The sequence below is a fragment of the Sapajus apella genome, unplaced genomic scaffold (assembly GCF_009761245.1).
Source record: "Sapajus apella isolate SASKATOON/1434 unplaced genomic scaffold, GSC_monkey_1.0 scaffold19, whole genome shotgun sequence".
Classification (NCBI taxonomy): domain Eukaryota; kingdom Metazoa; phylum Chordata; class Mammalia; order Primates; family Cebidae; genus Sapajus; species Sapajus apella.
In genome coordinates, this window is record NW_022436959.1 from 4861680 (window position 1) to 4884151 (window position 22472).

Here is a 22472-nt window from a genome sequence, read left to right on the forward strand (position 1 = left end):
GCCCAGCTGATTTTTTGTGTTTTTAGTAGAGGCGGGGTTTCACTATGTTGACCAGGATGGTCTCGATCCCTTGACCTCGTGATCCACCCACCTCGGCCTCCCAAAGTGCTGGGATTACAGGCGTGAGCCACCGCGCCCGGCCTCAGCCCTCAGAGTTCTAAGTGTTAAAGAAGGATGCTCTAAATATTAACTGGCCAACTGCTATTTGTCTGACTTGTCTGACCCAATATCCATTCCCAGTGCTTTTCTCTTTGGTAATCTTTACAGGTGGCCAAATTACAATTCTAAACAACGAAATGTTTGTGGAAGTCTACTGAGTTTGGGAAATAAGGTAGCATCCTGAGAAAGCTTTCACTTTCCTGAAGAAAAAAAAAAAAAAGACCATGCATGGTAGAAACCACCATTTTCCCATCTTCTTGCCTTCAGAATTGTTTCTCTAAAACTGCAGCAATCTTGCAACCGTGAAGTTAATGTTAAGAGAATCACAGAAATGACGACCATGCTGTTCTTAAGCTGGTGAACCAACAAAGGTAACCACCTACCTGCAGATTTGGGGTCTTGTTTAAACTATTATAATGGAATCTTTTTCGAAAAAAATGTGGGCCCAAATGCATTCCTAACTGTACAGTCATTAAAAGGACATCTTTTAGTCCTCTCTTTCCTCCTCACAATTCATTACTACTTTTTTTTTTTTTTTTTTTTTTTGAGACGGAGGCTTGCTCTGTCACCCAGCTGGAGTGTAGTGGCGTGATCTCAGCTCACTGCAACTTCTGCCTCCCATGTTTGAGTGATTCTCCTGCCTCAGCTTCCTGTGCAGCTGGGACTACAGGCGCGCGCCACCACACCCGGCTAATTTTTTGTAGAGACGGGGTTTCACCGTGTTAGCCAGAATGGTCTCCATCTTCTAACGTCGTGAATCGCCTGCGTCGGCCTCCCCCAAAGTGTTGGGATTACAGGTGTGAGCCACCGCGCCCGGCCCCATTACTCCTTTCATAGTCATTGATATCACTATCTAATCACCCTAACTAGAAAACTCAGTTATCCTTGATTTATTTCTTCTCATCCTCTAGGTAATCAAGTCTTATTTATCATAGCTGGCTAGTTTTCAGATCTATCTCTGCTTCACCATTCTCACTGATGCTTAGTTTGGACTTTCCATTTCATGTCTGGACGGTATCAACAGCCTCCTGACTAGTATCCCTGCTTGCAGTCTACCATCTATCGTGCTTCAGAATTTTTTCTCTAAAATCTTATCAAGATATTCTCCTGCTTAAAAATCTTAAATGGCTTTTTGTTGCCCACAGGATGAATCACGAATTCCTTACCACAGGTATCATTTGTTGTTGCTGTCTGCTTGTTTAGACTGCATCTCTTATATCCAGTATGGCACAAAGTAGGTGCTCAATTGTGTGTTAAATGACTTTAATCTTTTGTATGGCTTCTTTACTGTTTGATATCATACCACTTAACTATTTAATTAGACTAAGTACAGTGGTAGCATGCGGGAAACTCAATAAAGATTTGTTGAATGTAGTTTCCAGATTCTACTGTAAAACAATCCTTTATCAGTCGTTCCAGATAACACGTATCTTGGTGTGCTTTCAGTGGATCTAGCCTAGCTTACAGGAAGAGACTCCCTTCAATCATGTACGGTATGGCCTTTCAGATTATAATTAGTCATCTACATTCTCTAGATTGGGCTTGTGCCAAGAGTGTTAGGAAGGTAGGTGGAGTCTGTGTGGGCATTTCTGACAATTTTTTTGATCCACGAATAACTCCTAGCAAATGAGAGAGCAAATTTACAGCCTGCCTGCCAGTAAGCTGTGCCAAGTTAACTAAACCAGTACGGGCCACAGCCATTAGCGGTTGCTACAAACGTTTCGCTTTGTGAAGCAAAGCTGAAGGCGCTCTTTTGGAACTCGGGGGTTGCAGGGGGTGGGGTGTAGCCGCCGCATTGCAGCACAAAACGGAAGGCTTCACACGCCGGAGTTCTCGTCCGCACCCAGATGTCTTTCCCTCCCTTTCTACTAACCTCCCCCAACTGCTGGCCCTTTCGGGTGCTGCTCTGAGTTCTTCCTTAGGCTCGGGAAAAACCGAAACGGCGCAGGAAGGAAGAGGGCACGGTTTGGAGAAGAGGTGCTGCGGGCACAAAGCGACGCGCCCAACGCCTCCTAAACTTTCTCCTGTTCCCGGTCTGGTATTGTGTAGTCCTGCTCATTCCCATTCCCCGACCCCGCCTGCAAAAAATCTGTATTTCAGGGGAAATTTCAAGGGGTAAAAAACCTCCTTCGGCATAACAATTATTGTTTTGCTGTGTAGATTTCCTAGCAGTGAACTTGTCTGGCCTCTCCACGCGCTAGTCGGAACCCGAGGCCTCGGCCGCCGCAGCTCTTCTAATAACCCCTCCGCCGCGCACGCGCCCCTCGAAGGCGCTCCCCTGACCTTTCCCGGGAACCCCCTTCAACTACGCTTCCCGTCCCCTCGCGCCGCCCCCGCCCTTCCAGCTCTTTCCGTTTCCTTTTTCGCGCGTGCGCGGCCCCAATTGTTTTGGCTTTCCGGTGGGATCCGGCAGAGGAAAAGGGCGGGGGCAGCTAGAGTAAGGGAGGGGCGGGGGAACGGTCGCGAGGACCCGGGAAACTGCAAAACTGCCGCTGGTGCCGACAGGAGCGCGCGCGAAGCGGGAGGGCGGCGTGGAGAGGGCGGGCGCCGCGGGCTGGCCAACGGTCCGCTGCCCGCGCGTTCCCGGTCCGCAGGCGGGGGCGAGAGCGCGCGGCGGGGGCGGAGCGGGGCTGGGAGCGGCGGGCCGGGAGTCTCGCGGCCCCGGGCTTACGAGGCGGCGCGGGCGGGCGGCGCGGCTCCCGGGGGAGGAGTCTGGCGGTGGTCTGGCCCTGAAGAGCGTGCGGCGGCGCCCGCAGAGGACGCTGCTCTCTGCGCTGGACGGACCGAGCGAGGCAGGGTGCGAGGGGAAACCGGAAGGAAGAGGCGGCGGCGGCGGCGCCAGCCTTCCACGGCCGGAGGCGGAGGCGAGACCCCGGCCGTGGCCTCGGCGGGAGGGCCACGCCCCCGCCGCCGCGCCGGACGGGCCCAGTGTGCTCGGGGCCACCGGCTGGACCGGTTCCCACCCCGAGGGACCGAGAGACCTGGGTGAGCAGGCGACGCCAGCGCTGGGCGGGCGGGGAGGAGAGCTGCGGCGGGAGGGGGCTCGGCCCTTTGTGGCTGGGCTGGCGGGGGGCGGCGGCCGTGGCATCTTTCAAATCCTAGGCGCTTCCGCCGCGGGCGGGGGAGGGGCGCCGACGCCGCCCTCCGCACCCCTCGGCGGCCCCTGGGCGGCGGGGTTTCGGGCTATTCTGCGGGGAAGGGAGGCCCGGGGCGCCGCTTGCTGGGCGTTTCCGGCACCGGGCGCCTTGGCGGCAGCGGGGCTCCCGGGCGGAGCCCTGGCCTCGGCTCGCGCCTGCCTTTACCGAAGTAAAGCTGTTTCTCTTACGATTCGCGACATGTTCGCGACACGGTGGGCCGAAGGAGGACACCCCGTTCCTTCTTTATTTCCCCCCGGTATGTTTGAACTAACCGAGAGAGGTCTAGGCGAAAAGAGCTCCTATTATGGTCTATATCGACTTAAAAAAGAAAGCAGAAACTGCCCTTTGAAAGGGAAAATTGTGTACGTGTTTACTTTGTGAAATCGTTAACTTCCTTGAACTCGACCACCTTCCTCTCCCTATGAATTGAAAAACCGTGGAAAAGAAAAATCTCTCTCAGTTTGATGTGGGGCAGTTATTTTGAGTTAACATGTTTTTTTCCTCTGGGTTTAGCAATCTAAGATCTCTTTACCTGCTTCAAAGGTAAAGGAGTATCCAATTCACGGGCTACCACGGTGACTCCTTCGATTGAAAATGAGAATTCAAACTACAAAATGAACTTTAAAAAGGCATGTTTATGTGAACCATCTTCTGTGTCTATTAGCCTTTGGAAAACGTAGGGGACAGAACTGGTCACGTGTTGTTTATACATGAATCTGTACGTCTGGCTCACTGAGCAGAAACGAAACCCTATCAACGCTGTGTACTAAGATGATACTTTCTTCCACGCAGGCAACTAATAGAGTTTTTTCCTCCCTTCTCTCTGAGTTGTACATTTTTGGTGAATTTGAGTAGTATGGTGTTCAAATTTCTTGCAATTGTCAATGACTTAGTTTGGTTAACCTTTGGTAAGGACTTTTTTCCCCTTTCCTTTTTCCTGACCTAAAGTAAATTGAAAAGTCAAGCCAGTCGCTAGTTTTCCAATCTTGATGATGTGGAATTTTGCTATTCTTTCCATCCAGCTAATAACTAAAGTTAAGCTTACTTCTTCTTTTTGAACTTCTCTTGGTTTAGTGCTTATTGAAGTCCTTTTAGGCTGGGGCCTGGAATCCTCAAGAGGTTATCTGTCAGTAACTGGAGTGCTGTGGCCTTTCTGTTGAGCATGCTCTGTAGTTCACACGTTTCCACATAGTGCTGTTTTTTTTTTCTCCCGTAAAAAGCATTATAAAATCTGTTAACTTCTGTTATTCATAGGGCATGTAAGGAGATGGGAGGGAATAGAGGTGTCAGTACATATATCCTGCTCCTCCATAGATTTTCTTCTGGTTGGTGGAAATGTAGAGCTTTTCATACCTAAACGGTGAACATTGAATGTGCAAAGTAAATTCTGGAGACTTGAATGCAGTCTTAAAAGCCAAATGATAACATTGGTTTTTCCAAAGATTTTACACATTTATTTAGAAAAGAGTTCCCCTTCTCCGCTTCTCTTTGCTCACATTCCTAAGACAAGTAGGGCCAGGAAAAAGGATTGGTCCTGCTGTCATAGAATAGGAGTGAAAATTTCGAAGTCCTTTGTTAGCTTAATATTTTAAGTTTTGTAGAGATCGAATAGACCAAGTGTTACTTAAATAACTCAGTATTAGAAATGACAGGTTGATCTCAAGTAATTTGTTTGTTTTTGAGACGGAGTCTCGCTCTGTCGCCCAGGCTGGAGTGCAGTGTTGCGATCTCAGCTCACTGCCCCTTCTGCTTCCCGGGTTCCAGCGATTCTGCCTCAGGAGTATCTCCTGCCTCAGGAGTAGCTGGGATTACAGGCGTCCGCTACCACGTCCTACTAATTTTTGTATTTTTAGTAGAGACGGGGTTTCACCGTGTTGGTCAGGCTGGTCTGGAACGCCTGACCTAGTGATCCGCCCACCCCCGCCTCCCAAAGTGCTGGGATGACCTGGGTGAGCCACCTCGCCAGGTTGATCTGAGTAATTTTTAAGGGGAATGATTACACCTTGGATCTCTTGCCAGGAATTTGCAGCACCTAGATTCTTTGTGGGAAGACGACATTATTTTAGGAGATTTGGAGAAAATATGATCATTCGATAAGACATTCTTCCTTTACTTCACTCCCGTCCCTTGGAAGAGTAGTGACTTGAGTAGCTTCTATTGGAAGCAGGGGCTTCTAAGTAAGTCTATCTCAGTTTATGTTCATTTTCTTTTTTTGAAGGAACTTTGGTAGTCGTAATCATTGTTGTCATGCCCTTCATGACCTCATATGTGAGTGTATGAATATCTGGGAAATATTTTCTTTTACTATTGTGATTGAAGAAATCATTGACTTGGTGAAAAATGATGTTCTAGTGAAAAAGTTTGGGTCAATTTTACGTTAGCCTACCTTTCCCCAGCATTCTTAAGTCACTGAGCAGAGCTGAGAGGAAAAAGGAAAAGTGATATCCAAAATAAAAGGACATACTATACTCATATAATTATTGTATCACAGGTGGCATTACCTTTATGTTCTTGTTTAAATTTTTTAAAAGTGAGATAACTTAATTATAATGTAGTACAGAAGCTTGTACTTGTGACCTGAATTTTCTTAGGGTTCTGAGCGTAATTAACCTGATGGAGCCATGTCATCTATCAGTATGATTGGAAAGAGAGAACACAGAGGAGGAGACTGGGTGAGTCTCCTCTGAAATGTGACTAGAGTAGGCGAAGCTGTGCTGCAATTTTAAAAACTTGATATTCTATTATTCAAAAGGCCAGGGTTTTTTTTGTTTTTTTTTTTTTTTTTGGTTTGTTTTTTAATTGATACCTGTCACAACTCCAGAAAATTGTTTGTATAGCAGTTGACAAGCTAAAGACCAAATGGTCTTTTCCAGACATTCTTAGCTGTCATGATTGTTTTGATAACTTGAAAGCAGACTCATTCTAGCACCAATCTCTGTCCTTCTTAAGGAGGAAACTATCTCATTGAAATGAAGAAAGGATTGTTTTATGACTGGTGCCTTCCTGGACTTGTTTAGTTTTTTACACTGACACCAGCCTTCTCAAGATTAGTCTTTGTTAAGTACTAGTTTGTTTCATTATTTGTACCATCAAAATAAATTATAATGTATCAGAAAAAGAAAAAAGAAAAGAAAAAATATCTTAATATTTTAAAACACTGAATTCAGATTTCAAATGTCAAATATTTGCAAAAAAACTCTCAATTTTCTCTAAAAACATTGATTTTCTCTTATGTAAAATACCATTTAGCCAGAATGAAAAGAGAGAACTGTATTTGGAGTGCTGAGACCTTGAAATTGAAATCTTTAGACCTGGTGTAGGTGGGGAATCCAGGAGTTGGAAAGTGCTACGAAAGCTCCACCAGTGGGTGGTTTAATAAAAATAATTTTGGATATTTATGTAGTAGTGCTATGTGTCAGGCACTGAACCAAGTATGAAATTTAATCCTAGACCAGTTCATTGAGAAGAGCATTCTACTTTTAACCCCATTTTAGAGTTGAGCAAGCTGAGACATAGAGAATAAATAACTTCCAAAAGGCCACGTAGCTAGGAAGTTGTGGAACTGGGCTTTTAACCCAAGTAGTTTGGGTTTGTACTCTTTTTTTTTTTCAACTGTTGATCTCCATGGAGAAAGCCTTGATCTTTTTCTTTTCTTTTTTTTTTTTTTTTGAGATGGAGTTTCACTTATGTTACCCAGGCTGGAGTGCAATGGCGCAATCTCGGCTCACCGCAACCTCCGCCTCCTGGGTTCAGGCAATTCTCCTGCCTCAGCCTCCTGAGTAGCTGGGATTACAGGCATGCATCACCATGCCCAGCTCATTTTTTATATTTTTAGTAGAGACGGGGTTTCACCATGTTGACCAGGATGGTCTCGATCTCTTGACCTTGTGATCCACCCGCCTCGGCCTCCCAAAGTGCTGGGATTACAGGCTTGAGCCACCGCGCCCGGCCGCCTTGATCTTTTTCAATAAAATTTTTTATTCTCTATTGACATTTGTAGTATTGGGAGATGCAGCACTCCCTAAGTTAGTAATACACAATTTGAATTGCTTCCTAGGAATGACTTACAGCCACAGTGCCCTTCCTTGAGGGAGACCTATCACTCCTTCATTCCTACTATATAATTTATTTTCTTTTTAGTTGGCAAATAATAATTGTATGTATTTGTGGGCTACAATGTGATGTTTCAATCTGTACACATGAAGGAGTGATTAAATCAGGCTATTAACATATCTGTCACCTCACCTACTTATTTTTTTGTGGTGAGAAGTTATAAAATCTTTTAGCAGTTTTGAAATATGCAATATATTATTATTAACTGTGATCACCATGCTGTGTAATAGATCACTAAAACTTATTCCTTCTGTCCAATGGAAACTTTGCACCTACTACTGTACTTACCATAGCAGGCCTTTCTAGCAGCCTCCTCCCTGTCTTTTTATCCTTTCTTTTTTTTTCATCCACAGCTCAGTTAATTGCTGACTGGTCTCTTTATCATATGCAATAGTTTAATCCTTTATTTGTTTCTCAATCTCTATGTCCTGCCTGGTTAACATTGGGAAAGTTTTCTTTGCTTCTATTTGTGTTTCCAAGCTCCTCAGTGGGAGGATGCTACAAAGTACACACCTCTAGGAATTAAAACTATGTTAGACGTCTATCCCTTCTCATCGCCTTCCCCCAAAAAGCCAAAACACTGCCATCAACCTCTGAAATCTTTCAAAGTATTTGGAATTAAAAAAAAAATTATTTCATCCTTTTTCTCTAATGTTGGTTCCTTAACCTTTAATATTAATCAGAATCTGTAAAATAAATTCACTGTCACTGTTGTCTCTTTATGAGTATTACAATAGTATTTGCTTTGTGTAAATTTTCTTTGTTGATATACTTTCGGGCATATTTTGCAGCTTACAGCAAGAGGAGTTAAAACCTTTTTAATACTGTTCTTTTATAGGAAATTGAAGTGAGGAATTCAGACAACCAACTTAAATTTGTTGAATAGAAATATAGTTGTCTCTAGGTATCAGTAGGAGATTAGTTCCTAGATCTCCTTGGGATATGAAAATCCAAGGGCACTCATGTCTATGATATAAAATGCCATAGTATTTTTACTAACCTTTTCATATCCTCTCAATACTTTAGGTCATCTCTAGAAATTATTTTCTGTGGGAAGAGTTTCAGACTTTTAAGTAGAATTGTATGTTACTATTGATTGCTGATTGATTTAATCCTAATCCTGACAATCATTTAGTAATAGTAACAACGTTTTGGAACTTGTTTTCCTTTTTTTTGAGACAGAGTCTAGCTCTGTTGCCCAGACTGGAGTGCAATGGTTCGATCTCAGCTCACTGCAGACTCTGCCTCCCAGATTCAAGCAATTCTCTGCCTCTGCCTCCTGAATAGCTGGGATTACAGACACCTGCCACCACGCCTGGCTGATTTTTATATTTTTAGTAGAGATGGGGTTTCACCGTCTTCGCTAGGCTGGTCTTGAGCTCATGAGCCTCATGAGTCACTGCACCCAGCCAACGTTTTGAAACTTTTTTTGTGGTGGAATTTGCTCAGTAGAACCTTGGAGACTTCGGCATACTAGAGAAAATGTATTAGAAGCCTGGTTTTTTTTTTTTTTTTTTTTCACTTTATAAATTTTTGACTTCTATGGGAAGTCTTTGGATTTAAAAATAAGTAGGACTTTTTCTCCTGATAATTTGTAGAAAGTTAGTGGGTGGAGGCCAAAGGCAATGGCTCATGCCTGTAGTCCCAGCACTTGGGGAGATCAAGGCGGCCACATCATCTGAGGTCAGGAGTTCTAGACTAGCCTGGCCGTGACATCCTGTCTTTACTCAAAATATAAAAAAAATTAGCCAGGCATAGTGGTGTGTGCCTGTAGTCCCAGCTACTTAGAAGGCTGAGGCATGAGTATGGCTTGAACCTGGGAGATAGAGGTTGCAGTGAGTCTAGATCACGCAATTACACTCCAGCCTGGGTGACTGAGTGAGACTCTGTCTCAAAAAAAAAAAAAAAAAAGTGTATAGACAGTGGAGGAGAGGATTTCGTCCTGTGCATAACATTCTAACCTTATCTTTGCTGTTATTCTGTGTGATCAAGCAGAATAGTCAAAAACACTGAATTGAGCCTAGGACTTAAGGAGTAAGAATATGTACACTTTTTATGTCAAAGTACATTGCACTTTATTAAGATTCTGAATTTCATTATATTGCGTTTGCATGACTGATTTAATTCCTATGCAGGTTAGCATTTTTTATTATGGAATATATTCTAATAATCAGTGTTAGAATATAGAACTTTCTTATTAATCTTGAAGCATCTGATACCAGGAATTGTGGCATGTAACAGGGATTTACCAAAGAAATTTAAGTGTTTTTGAATAGCTTTTTCTCATGGATTTTTTTTTGGGAGAGATCGGTCTCTCTTTTTTATTTTATTTTTATTTTTATTATTTATTTTTATTTATTTATCTGTTTTTGAGATGGAGTCTCCCTCTGTCACCAGGCTGGAGTACAGTGGCCGATCTCGGCTCACTGTAACTTACACCTCCCGGGTTCAAGCGATTCTCCTGCCTCAGCCTCCTGAGTAGCTGGGTCCACAGGCGGGTACCACCATGCCCAGCTAATTTTTGGATTTTTAGTAGAGAGGGGATTTCACTCTCTTGGCCCGGATGGTCTTGATATCCTGACGTCACGATCCCTCCTTAATCTGGGGAAGCTAGCTTCTATAGATAACAGGGTCTGTGACTTTTTGAAGCTAATATTAGAAATAGAATGATAAACAAAATATAATTATTGAAAAGAGAAAATTTGTAAAAATATGTCACATCACTTGGTAATTAATATAGTACAGACTGAAATATTTCAGAGGCTTTAGGGTATTGGTTTCAAGTTTTGTTTTTAGGAAGGAAGAAGTCTTTTACAGAAAATGTTTGTGTTGTGTATGAAGATTGTTGGGTGATCATCCTAAACTGCAAATTTTCACTTTTTTTTTTTTTTTTTTTTTAATTTTTGTGAGACAGTCTTGCTGTGTTGCCCAGGCTGGAATACTATGGTGTGATCTCAGCTCACAGCAGCCTCCTCTCAGGTTCAAGTGATTCTCAGCTTGAAGCAACCTCAGCCTCCAGAGTAGCTAGGATTACAGGGATGTGCCATCACACCTAGCTAATTTTTGTGTTTTAGTGGAGACAGGGTTTTGCTATGTTGGTCAGGCTGGTCTTGAACTCCAGGCCTCAGACCTCAAGTGATCTCAGCCTCCCAAAGTGCTGAGTTTACAGGTGTGAGTCACCTTGCCAGGTTTTCACATTTTTACTTAATACATTTTGAAGTCTGTGCTCCTAGAGAGGTGAGATACTTAATTTTATTTATTTATTTTTATTTTTGTGGTGTGTGTGTGTGTTTGTGTGTGTGTGTGTGTGTGTGTGTGTGTGTTTTGAGATGGAGTCTCTGTCACCTAAGCTGTAGTGCAGTGGCACGATCTCAGCTCACTGCAACCTCCACCTCCCAAGTTCAAGCGATTCCCCTGCCTCAGCCTCCGGAGTAGCTGGGATTACAGGCACGTGCCGCCACGTCCAGCTAATTTTTTGTGTGTTTTTACAGGGTTTCACTATGTTGCCAGCCTGGTCTCAAACTCCTAACCTTACATGATCCATGCACCATGGCCTCCCAAAGTGTTGGGATTACAGGCATGAGCGGCTCCTGGCCTTTATTTTTAATTGTAGTTAGTGTTAATATCTGAATGATTTACTTTTTCTGACTATTTTAAGGAAATTTTTATTTAGGCTACCTCTCCAGGAAGAAAACATATCCTGGATTACAAAAGAAGAGTGGGAAATAGGGGAATCTAATAAAGCTGTGTTAATGAGTATAATGACTTTGTAATTTTATAAAAGCAGACTTCAGTTGTTTTAATATGGTTTCATGGATATAATAAAAAACCAAATCTAGCAAAACCCAGTCATGAATGGGGCCTCCTGAAAATCACTGCAGAAAATAAAATCATATTATCATAAGGTTAATGAAATGACCAGAGTGAGCCTGTACAGTCAGCCTGCAAGAAATTCTGGGGTCTGGCAGTATAATTTAAATCTGTCTTGGCCCTGGCCACCAGTTGCTGTTACCTTGTTTAAACATGGATGGGAACAATTTTGAGTCCTGCTACTGGGATTAGGACTTTATTAAGCAAAATTTCTGTAAAATATATTTCTAGAAATAGGATTAATATATTAATTGATATTGTTTCCAGTGCCGAGTATTATGTCTTCTATATTACTTGCATTAAAAAGCTCTGAAAAATAAAGTTAAAAAATAACTCTTTGCTAATAAAACCTGACCTGAAGTAACATCAGGCTATATATAGTCTTTACTTTTCACACCATCCATAGTTCCCTCAGCAAAGATAATGTGTTTGATTATCTGTTGCTGTTTGAGACTTCTTGAGAGGGTTTTATAATGTAGGATACATGTGTCACAATACCTCTATAAAATCTGGGAAATTCTAAATTTTGGAAAGTTGCTTGTCTCAAGAGTTTTGAATAAGGGATTGTGGATATGTATCAACTTACTCCTCTGTGTGAGAATGCTTGTTTTTCCATACCCTCAGCAACACTGTGCTTTGCTGCATTATTAATGTGTGGAAATAGCCAGTGATTGTAAGTATTATTTGTCTTAGAGGTTGTGGTAGTAGAACTCAGATTTATAGTGTAACATTCAATTCTGGAAGAGCAAAGTTATTACCTTAAATGACCCAAAGTCTTCCTTTGTCTTTGCACCTGTTTTAGTTACTTCTACAGTTAACTTGGCTGTAAATGTGACTGTATATCGTTAGCAGTTACTGTAATAGTATAGTTTGGCAGGAAGTAGATGTGATATTCTCTTTGACCTAATGATATTTTGTGAGGAAAAGTATTAGTGATTCTAATGATGGAGTCATTTCTCATGGTAACTAAGGGTCATCTTAATAAGAGAGTTGGTGCAAAAAGAAATGGTAGTTCTTATATTTAGCATATTAGTAGCATTCTATTTGGGATTTTCCTCTTTTCTGGATTTGTAATTCCTTTGCCATATGTTGTAAATACTGAGTTCCAAGTAAATTTTTACTCAGCTGGAATTTTATTTTTTTGGATGAATGATCTGCAGCATGACTAAAGCCTAGGTTTTGTTTTTTTTCCCCCTTTAGCAGTTAGCCACTTCCAACATTATTTGTTTGAAATAAGCCATTCTTCCTAATTTGAAATACCATATTATCTTCATTATACCTAATTTCTTAGATATTTCTTAGATAAGATGAAGATAAATGCCTCGTTGGGTTTATGGGAGTTTTATAATACACTTAATATTTTCATAAAAATCTTGAAAAACTTGCCCCTCTTCCCCTCAAATATCTTGGCAACTTTTGTGCATTCTTCCAGATAAATCCCTTGGAAATAGGATTTAGATTGGATTTGTATTAAACTTACATATTAATTTGGAGAACATTCATGTTTGTGTAATATGGAGTTTTCTGGGTAGGAACTTTTTTTTTTTTTAAGTAAAATTATATGCTCTTATTCGTAAAGATTCCTAGGAAAGAACCACTCTACAAAGAGATAAATTACATACACTTCTCTTATAGAATTTAATGGCAAATTTGAAAATATATAGCTTATGTTTTGAAAATAAACAATTTGAATCTATTTACCATATCATTTAAGTAATTTAAATTAAATATGAAGACTTTGTGAACATATTTTAAATATATCCAGAGAATGAGAACCTCTATGTAAGAGAGCAGGTTTTTTTTTTTTTTTTTTTTTTTCCCCTGTATTTTTTCTTAGAAATTATCATTTGTTGCTACCAAACAAATAGCTAGGAGAGCTGGCTTTGGTAATTTATCTATTTTGAAAGAACTTTAAAAATGGATACTTATGCACGTGTGTGTTATTTTCTACAACATGTATATTTTGTATAGAAGGCAAAAGTTAATTTGAAATTACAACTGGTAATTTTCTTCTGTTTTCCTATTTTAAATGTAGACTAAGAATTTTCATTTTTGTCATGTTTCACTTTTATGATGTCTAAAGTTGAACTTCAAATAAATATGATTTCTATTTAAGGCTGCCATTTTAAAGATTGTATTCTAAAACTGTGCTGGCCTAGATACTACAACTGAACTTTTTTTCTTTTTAGTTACTCCACAGGATCCACTGAACATAGGATGTTGCCACAAAGTCTACCTCGTGTATTTTTCTCTTTGACTCATGAGCTGTGCAATTGCAGATTGAGCACAATGTCTGCAGACTGTGTTGAAAAACCCTGAAGAACCTAATTAACACAGGATGACCTAGGAGTGATTCTAAGTCTATAACAAGATACTACTCATTAGTGAATGTGTCAGTCTTAGTACTGAATGCTGCAGATAACAGCAAGTAGCTTCTCCTTTATTTCTGAAGTATTCACTTGACCTTCCATCAGTAAGACGGACTTTTCTAATCTGTTCTGGGAGATATTAATGGAATATAGTCATGTCCACTCAAGACGAGAGGCAGATTAATACTGAATATGCTGTGTCCTTGTTGGAACAGTTGAAACTGTTTTATGAACAGCAGTTGTTTACTGACATAGTGTTAATTGTTGAGGGCACTGAATTCCCTTGTCATAAGATGGTTCTTGCAACATGTAGCTCGTATTTCAGGTAAGTACTTTTAATGTTTTAAATAGAAATTCTTTGAAATGTTATTTAATTATTTTAAAAAGCCACATCTCAATGTTTTGCTTAAGTTTTCTATTCAGATGATGTAGCTCCTGCCAGATCTCATTCTTGCAGGTGTAAGGGACATATAAAAGAAGTTTTATAAAGGTTTAAATACAAGAAATTTGTTGCAATTAACTAAGGTGAAGTTTTAATGTTGGGAAGGCAGAAAGATTTAGAATATTTCTAGACAAAAATAAATGGGATAATTTATACTTTGAGATTCTAAAATGCTACCTTTAGAAAATAGTGATCTCTGTTTTTATTTTATTTTTTTATTTTTTTTTATTTTTTGAGACGGAGTTTCACTCATGTTACCCAGGCTGGAGTGCAATGGCGCGATCTCGGCTTACCGCAACCTCCGCCTCCTGGGTTGAGGCAATTCTCCTGCCTCAGCCTCCTGAGTAGCTGGGATTACAGGCACGCGCCACCATGCCCAGCTAATTTTTTTGTATTTTTAGTAGAGACAGGGTTTCACCGTGTTGACCAGGATGGTCTCGATCTCTTGACCTCGTGATCCACCCGCCTCGGCCTCCCAAAGTGCTGGGATTACAGGCTTGAGCCACCGCGCCCAGCCTGATCTCTGTTTTTAAACTGACAAGTTATCATAGGGTCAAATAGTAGTTTTTAGAGGGTAAAAATTGGTGCTGTTACACCTGCTAATACTTTTCTTTGCAAAATATATTTTTCTCTTTGTTACTATTACCATTTGAGATATTTCTTTTTACTAACTAGACTTCTGCTAGATTTAAATATTTAGTAACTACTAACATTGTTGGTGTTCTCTCTGCCCCTGAACATAGTAGAAGTTAACTTAGTTCCTCTTTGCTAATAACAAATGTATAAAGCTTAACTTTACATTTGTGTGATCTTTTGCATCTTTGTTGTACGTTTCCTGAACAGAATAGAAGCCAAAGGCATAGAAATTGCTTTATTTGTTCTTTGCTTTTAGGTTATTTTTGACTTAGTATTTGAGAGAGGGAGAATAAACTGAATTAAATGTGGACCAGCATATTTCTATTACAGATATTAGCAGCCATAAGCAGCAGTCATCAGTAAGTTTGGTTCTGCTGTTCTTTAATGACAGCTATAGACAGGACAGATTTCATTTGACATTTCAAGGCTAACTTACTTATATGAAGATACAGAAACTTCACATTCCCTAACTCATTCCATGATGATTGCAGAAGCTAAGGCCCAAATACCAGTAGCCTTTGCTATGCCTACACATTTTTTTTTTTAAAAGACGGAGTCTTAGTCTCTTGCCCAGGCTAGAGTATGGTAGTGCTATCTTGGCTCACTGCAACCTCTGCCTCCCAGGTTCAAGTGATTCTCGTGCCTCAGCCTCCCAAGTACCTGGAATTACAAGCATGTGCCACCATGCCCAGCTAATTTTTTTTTTTTTTTTTTTTTTTTTTGAGACGGAGTTTTGCTCTTGTTACCCAGGCTGGAGTGCAATGGCGCAATCTCGGCTTACCACAACCTCTGCCTCCTGGATTCAGGCAATTCTCCTGCCTCAGCCTCCTGAGTAGCTGGGATTACAGGCATGCGCCACCATGTGCAGCTAATTGTTTGTATTTTTAGTAGAGATGGGGTTTCACCATGTTGGGCAAGCTGGTCTGAAACCACTATCTCAAGTGATCTGCCTGCCTTAGCCTTCCAAAGTGCTCGATTATAGGTGTGAGCCACTGTGCCCAGCCCAGTGTCTGCAATTTTTGTTTCAGGTTAAGCTGCGGATTTTTCATGCAATTTCAGGCGCTGATTTTCTTGTTTGTTAGAAAGTGTTGCCTATTTGCAAATAATTGTTCTACAGCCTCGTTGATCATGAGAATCCTCTTGTTGGGTGCTTTTACAAATGGAAATTCTTGGATTTCAAACCCAGAAATTCTGATTGAGTGGGTCTGGGTTATGGAATCAGAATCTATATATTTAAAAGCTTCCCAGGCCGAGTGGTGGTTCATACCTGTAATCCCAGTGCTAGGAGGCTTAGGTTGGGGGATCACTTGAGCCCAGGAGTTTGAGACCAGCTTGGGAAACCTAAGGAGATCTTATCTCTGCAAATAAAAAATTATTTTTTAATTAGCCAGTTGTGGTGGCATGTGCCAGTAGTCCCAGTTACTCTAGAGGCCGAGGTGGGAGGATTGCTTGAGCCCAGGAGTTAGAGGCTGCAGAGTTGTGGTCACGCCACTGCACTCCAGCCTCGGTGACAGAGCAAGACCCCATCTTAAGAAATTTAAAAAATGTAAGTTTTTACAATTTTGAAAGAAAAAAGCTTCCCATATGGTTGTGACATCTGGTTTGTTTTTTCAGATCCATTGTTTTAGCAGGTGGTATTGGAAAATCAGGGTTACAGGTTTAGTAAATATCTGGGCTCATTAGCTCGCCTTGCCTTCCACACCTTTGAGAGAGAGAGAGAGAGAGAGAGAGAGAGAGAAGGGTCTCATCGTGTTGTGTTTTCCAGGCTGGCCTTTAACTCCTGGGCTCAACTGATCCACCTCAGCCTCTCAAGGAGATATAGGCACACACCACCACTCCTGGTCAACTCTGGGAATTTTTTTTTTTTTTCTTTTTGAGATGGAGTTTCACTCTTTTGCCCAGGCTACAGTGCAGTGGTGCTTGGCTCACTGCAACCTCCACCTCCCAGATTCAAGCAATTCTCCTGCCTCAGCCTTCTGAGTAGCTGGGACTGGTATGAGCCACCACGCCCAGCTAATTTTGTATTTTTAGTAGAGACAGGGTTTCTCCATGTTGGTCTGGCTGGTCTCGAACTCCCAATCTCAGATGATCCACCTGCATCTGCCTCCCAAAGTGCTGGGATTACAGGCGTCAGCCACTGCGCACAGCGGAGTCTGGTTTCTTAATACCCTATGGATACCAAGGGACAACTGTATATTATCTGTAAAGCAAACCAGATGTTTATTAAATAAATAGAATAGTTCAGTATGTGTTTGGGGTTGAAGCCACCCATCATTAAAATCTTGTGCCTGGGACAGTTTCATATCCACAAGAAGAAAACCCCTACATGTTTTTCCTCCCATATGCTGTGTATCTTTTTCTCTGGACTGGGTAGGTTATTGTGTACTTCCACAATAATTTGAGCTTTTCCCAAGTGTTCTTCAACCAGATTCTGCTCTAAGAATTGTAGCTTTCAAGATCTTTACATATAATGATACTATACATCTTTACTGTCAGAGATTTTTTTCTTTTGAACTAAATACATTCTTCCTTTGTAATTTGAGTTACCAGTTCTGTCTATCCCACCAAGAATTAGTAGATACCTCTGAATAATAGTTTTAATATTTCTTGGTAACATTTATAGTTCATTTTAGACCCAAGATGAGAGGATTACTTGAGAATTACTCAGTTCTTCTGTGGTGGTACTTCAGAGTGTTACAGTATTACGAAATTAAGCATTTTCTGTTTCTTACAAACGTCAGTTTAAAACTTTCCTGATCAGATTAGCTCAGCTTCTGCTTAGCTGTGGTCTTCAGGAAGCACAGTTTCTTTACAGGAGTCTGTCATTCTCATGTCATAAACTATAGTCTAGAATAACCAGCATCATTTGTGAAGTCCGCTTGCCCTCCTTACTTTTCCAAAGTCACTGCCTCTCCTGGAATCAGTGTCAAAACCACTTGGTTCCTGAATCTTGCATTTTTACTCGGAACTCCTACAGTTCTTTTTCAGGTTTCTTGTTATTATCTTCCATTTTTCCATGTCAGGTAGATGAAGCTGGCAGCAGTGTTTTTAAAGAGTTTCCTTTCATGTCTTATATATGTTTTTCAAGAATATTTCCTGGCTCTTTGTTACTCCATTAGGTTTATTCCTGGCCATCCTGTATTCTTCATTAGAATGTCATCAACCACCCTGATCATCATTATGCCACTCTTCCTTCTACTCTCTGTGTTTCTGGAATTTAGCTACTGTCCTTACTGCTCGTTCTGAGCTATACTGGAAGTGACCAGTGACTACCTAATTGCTTTTGAAGTGCTAATTTTCTTAACCCCACAGTTTATTGTTTTTTTCTTTAAGAGACAGAGTCTCACTCTTACCAAGGGCTGGAGTGCAGTGGCATGATTGTAGTTCACTACAATCTTGAACCCCTGAGCTCAAGCAGTCTTTCCAGTTCAGCCTCCCAAATCACTAGGACAATAGGCATGTACAACCACGCCTGGCTAATTTTTTCTCCTTTTTAAAACAATTTTTTTTTTTTTTTAATAGAGACAGGATCTCACTATGTTGCCCAGCCTAGTTACTTTTTGTAGGGATGGGTTCTCACTGTTTTGCCCATGCTGGTCTTGAACTCTTGGCTTCAAGCAATTCTGCCTGTCACCCTCCTCCAGTGCAGGGATTATGGGGGTGAACCACCAAGTCCAACCTGACTCCACAGTTTTTGACACCCACCTCTCTTGTTCTGAGTAGCATTGTACTAGTGTGGTTATTAATTCTCGGAAGTACCTTTCAGCCTGCTGTAATTCTTTTTTTTTTTTTAATCCCAACTGAACTCTACCTCAGGGTGATTGTTGGGATTTTGGGTGGTTTTCTTAGAGTCTTTTAGTCTCCTTCATATAACTTTTCACCTATGTCATTTTGTAGGCGAGTCATGGCCCACTGTATTAATGCCTGACATCCAAAGTTCAACTAATACTTAACTCATTATTCCATTTGACTCAACTATCTTACAAATCAAATATCGAGTACCTGAAAGTAAACAGATAGGTTTGACTTTTCCCAGTCTACTTCCTACTCTGTCCCTTTCCCTGTGATTAGAAAATCACCATGTCTGGCTGGGCATGGTAGCACATGCCTGTAATCCCAGCACTTGGGGAGGCTTAGGCAGGCAGATCACTTGAGGACAGGAGTTCGAGACCAGCCTGGCCAACATGGTGAAACCCCATCTCTATTAAAAATACAAAAATTAGGCCGGGCGCGGTGGCTCAAGCCTGTAATCCCAGCACTTTGGGAGGCTGAGGCGGGTGGATCACGAGGTCAAGAGATCAAGACCATCCTGGTCAACATGGTGAAACCCCGTCTCTACTAAAACTACAAAAAATTAGCTGAGCATGGTGGCACATGCCTGTAATCCCAGCTACTCAGGAGGCTGAGGCAGGAGAATTGCCTGAACCTAGGAGGTGGAGGTTGCGGTGAGCCGAGATTGCGCCATTGCACTCCAGCCTGGGTAACATGAGTGAAACTCCGTCTCAAAAAAAAAAAAAAAAAAATACAAAAATTAGCCATATGTGGTCATGGGCACCTGTAATTACCAGCTACTCAGGCTGAGGTAGGAGAATCGCTTGAACCCGGGAGTTGGGGATTGTAGTGAGCTGAGAAAGCACCACTGCACTCCACCCTGGGTGACAGGGTAAGACTACGTCTCAAAAAAATAAAAATAAAATCACCAGATTCTGTTGGCTCTTTATAGTGGTTTTTGTATTCATTTCTGCCAATGTAACTCACTTTCTTACCTCTTATGTATATTATTGTCATAGCCTCATAGCCAGTTTTCCTGTCTCCAGCCTTTAGTTCTTTTAGTCTGTCAGCATAGAATATTCATCCTACATTTATCACTTATTTTGTCGTGTTAAATTCAGACTTGAAACCCTTCAATTTTCCCCACTATCTACAAGGAAAAGCTCAGACTCTTTTTGTCTCATTTGAAGGCCCTCTGATCTGACTGTTCTCCATCTTTCCACTTCATTTTCTGATTTTCTGCATGAGTCCTTATGTTCAAGCTATGGCCCTTCAACAATCGCTTCTTATGTTTTACCCTGTGTTATCCATTTTGAATGCCGTTTTCATCTCTGGCCTTGAGGAGCCCAAGTTAGTAACTGATGTGACACCCACTCTTGACCGCTACATGCAGGGGCTTTTCTCTCCTACGTTCATCTCTTGCCTATATATGGGCATTCTACTTTGTATTCTCCATGATTTCCTGTGTATAATAGATTTTTAGGAAAGTGTCCTGCATATTTTTAGGGGTTTGAGTAAATGAATTTTTAATAGCTTTATTGAGATGTAATTTACATACCACAAAATCTACCCATTTTAAGTGTACAATTAAATGAATTTTAGTGTATTTACAGAGTTATACAACCATTTCCGCAATCTAAATTTAGAGCATTTCCATCACTTTGTGCCTATTTATAGTCACAAACCCCATTCTTACAGCTCTAATCTACCTTCTGTCTCTCTATATTTTCCTTTTTTGGACATTTTATATAAATGGACTCATACACTATGTGGTTTTTGTATCTGGGTTCTTTCACTGAGCATGATGTTTTCAGGTTCATTTATGTTAAAGTATATGTTAATACTTAGTTCCTTTTTATTGCTGAGTACTATTTCATGGTATGAATATAAGGAGTAAATAGAATTTTGATATTTTCACTCAAAGTGGCATGGTGGAATAGTCTGGTATATTTTTGGCACTGGATTTTATTCTTGTCTGTCATCTCCCTCAAAAATTTCATTGGCTAAGCACAGTGGCTCATGCCTGTAATCCGAGTACCTGGAAGGCTGAGGCACGAAAATTGCTGGAGCTCAGGAGTTGGAGACCAGCCTGGGTAACATAGGGAGGCCTTGTCTCTGCTAAAAGTTTTTTAAAAAGCTGAGTGTGGTGGGGCATGCCTGTAGTCCCAGGTACCTGTGAGATTGAGGCAGGAGGATCACTTGAGCCCAGAAGGTTGAGGCTGCAGTGAGCCACTATCTCACCACTGCACTGCAGCCTGGGAGACAAAGCAAGACCCTGTCTCAGAAAAAAAAGTTTCAATTATAAGTAAATACCCTAAATAAACATCTCTTGTTGTCTCATTGTTCTTTTCAGCTCTATATTGTTTTACACAAAACCCTTACAACTTTGTTTTCTCCATATCATCTATAGGGCCATGTTTATGAGTGGACTAAGTGAAAGCAAACAAACTCATGTACACCTGAGGAATGTGGATGCTGCCACCTTACAGATAATAATAACTTATGCATACACGGGTAACTTGGCAATGAATGACAGCACTGTAGAACAGCTTTATGAAACAGCTTGCTTCCTACAGGTAAGCTTTTTTTTTTTTTTTTTTAAATTAATAGAATCTCGTTCTGTCACCCAGGCTGGTTGCAGTGCAGTGGCACTGATCTTGGCTCACTGCAACCTCTGCCTCCCAGGCCCAAGCAATTCTCCTACCTAACTGTCCTGAGTAGCGGGGGTTATAGGCGCGCACTACCACGCCTGGCTAATTTTTGTATTTTTAGTAGAGATGGGGTTTCACCATGTTGGTCAGGTTGGTCTCGAACTCCTGACCTCGTGATCCACCTGCCTCAGCCTCCCAAAGTGCTGGAATTATAGGCATGAGCCACTGCGCCCAGCTTACACATAAACATTTTTCCCCTCAGTTATATACATGAGTTGTGGCTTATTGGTTTGTTATGTGATTTATTTTGTGAGGAAATACTGTTACATCTTTTTAAATTATTTTTTTGAGATGTGGTCTCATTTGGTTGCCCAGGCTGGAATGCAGCAGTGTAGTCATGGTTCACAGAAGCCTTGAACTTATGGGCTCAGGTGATCCTCCCATTTCAGCCTCCTGAGTAGCTTGGCCTATAGGTGTGCACCACTATGCCCAGCTAATATTTTTATTTTTTTTGTAGAGACAGGATCTCACTGTATTGCTCAGGCTGGTCTCAAACTCCAGGCTCAAGCGATCCTCCTGCTTTGGGCTGTCTAAGTCCTGGGATTACAGGCGTGAAACACCACGCCTGGCCTAGTAACGTCTTTTGTCCGTGTAATTTTCTTATTACATATTTTAGAAGGTAAAAGGTTTTTTTCTCTTTGTAAAATGTGTAAGGGAAAAACAATAGGATTTGATTACCCAGTAAACTGAGTAGTTTTGTGAGGGGAATGTAAATCTGTTAATAGAAAAGATAGGTGAAAATTTTATACTGGTTTCATATGTTTTACTGCCTAATATACCTGAGAATTTTTATTTCAAAAGTTAAAGTCTTTTTTTTTTTTTTTGAAACATAGTTTTGCTCTTGTTGACCAGAGTGAAGTGCAGTGGCACAGTCTCAGCTCACTACAAGCTCACTACAACTTCTGCCTGATGGGTTCAAGTGATTCTCCTGCTTCAGCCTCCTGAGTAGCTGGGTTACAGACATGTGTCACCACACCCAGCTAATTTTTGTATTTTTAGTAGAGATGGGGTTTTTGCCTTGTTGGCCAGGCTTGTCTGGAACTCCTGACCTCAAATGATGCACCTGCCTCAGCCTCCTAAAGTGCTGGGATTACAGACCTGAGCCATCACACGCAGCCAAGTTAAAGTAATTGTAACAATGTTTATTTGAATTTGTTTTTGCTTAGGTATACTAATTTTTCATGATATTACTTTTCACAGAAAACTTGTAGAAATTATGATTTTTTTTTTTTTTTTTTTTTTTTTTTTTTTTTTTTTTTTGGGG

General features: G+C 41.1%; 1 protein-coding gene across 4 annotated transcripts in view; it reads left to right on the top strand.

Moving 5' to 3' along the window:
* Nucleotides 1–232: 232 nt before the first annotated feature.
* The window catches only part of KBTBD2 (kelch repeat and BTB domain containing 2), a 27750-nt gene continuing 5510 nt past the window's right edge, over nucleotides 233–22472 (top strand). Inside the window, exons 1-3 of one of the 4 annotated variants that reach the window (XM_032286835.1) lie at nucleotides 233–530; nucleotides 13469–13973; nucleotides 20908–21073. In XM_032286835.1, coding sequence (XP_032142726.1) covers nucleotides 13804–13973; nucleotides 20908–21073 — 336 coding nt within the window. In that variant the 5' untranslated portion in view covers nucleotides 233–530; nucleotides 13469–13803. Of the gene's footprint in view, nucleotides 531–2545; nucleotides 2597–2826; nucleotides 3145–11958; nucleotides 13974–20907; nucleotides 21074–22472 lie in introns of those variants that run through there. The other 3 variants (XM_032286836.1, XM_032286833.1, XM_032286834.1) reach the window with 3 other exon arrangements.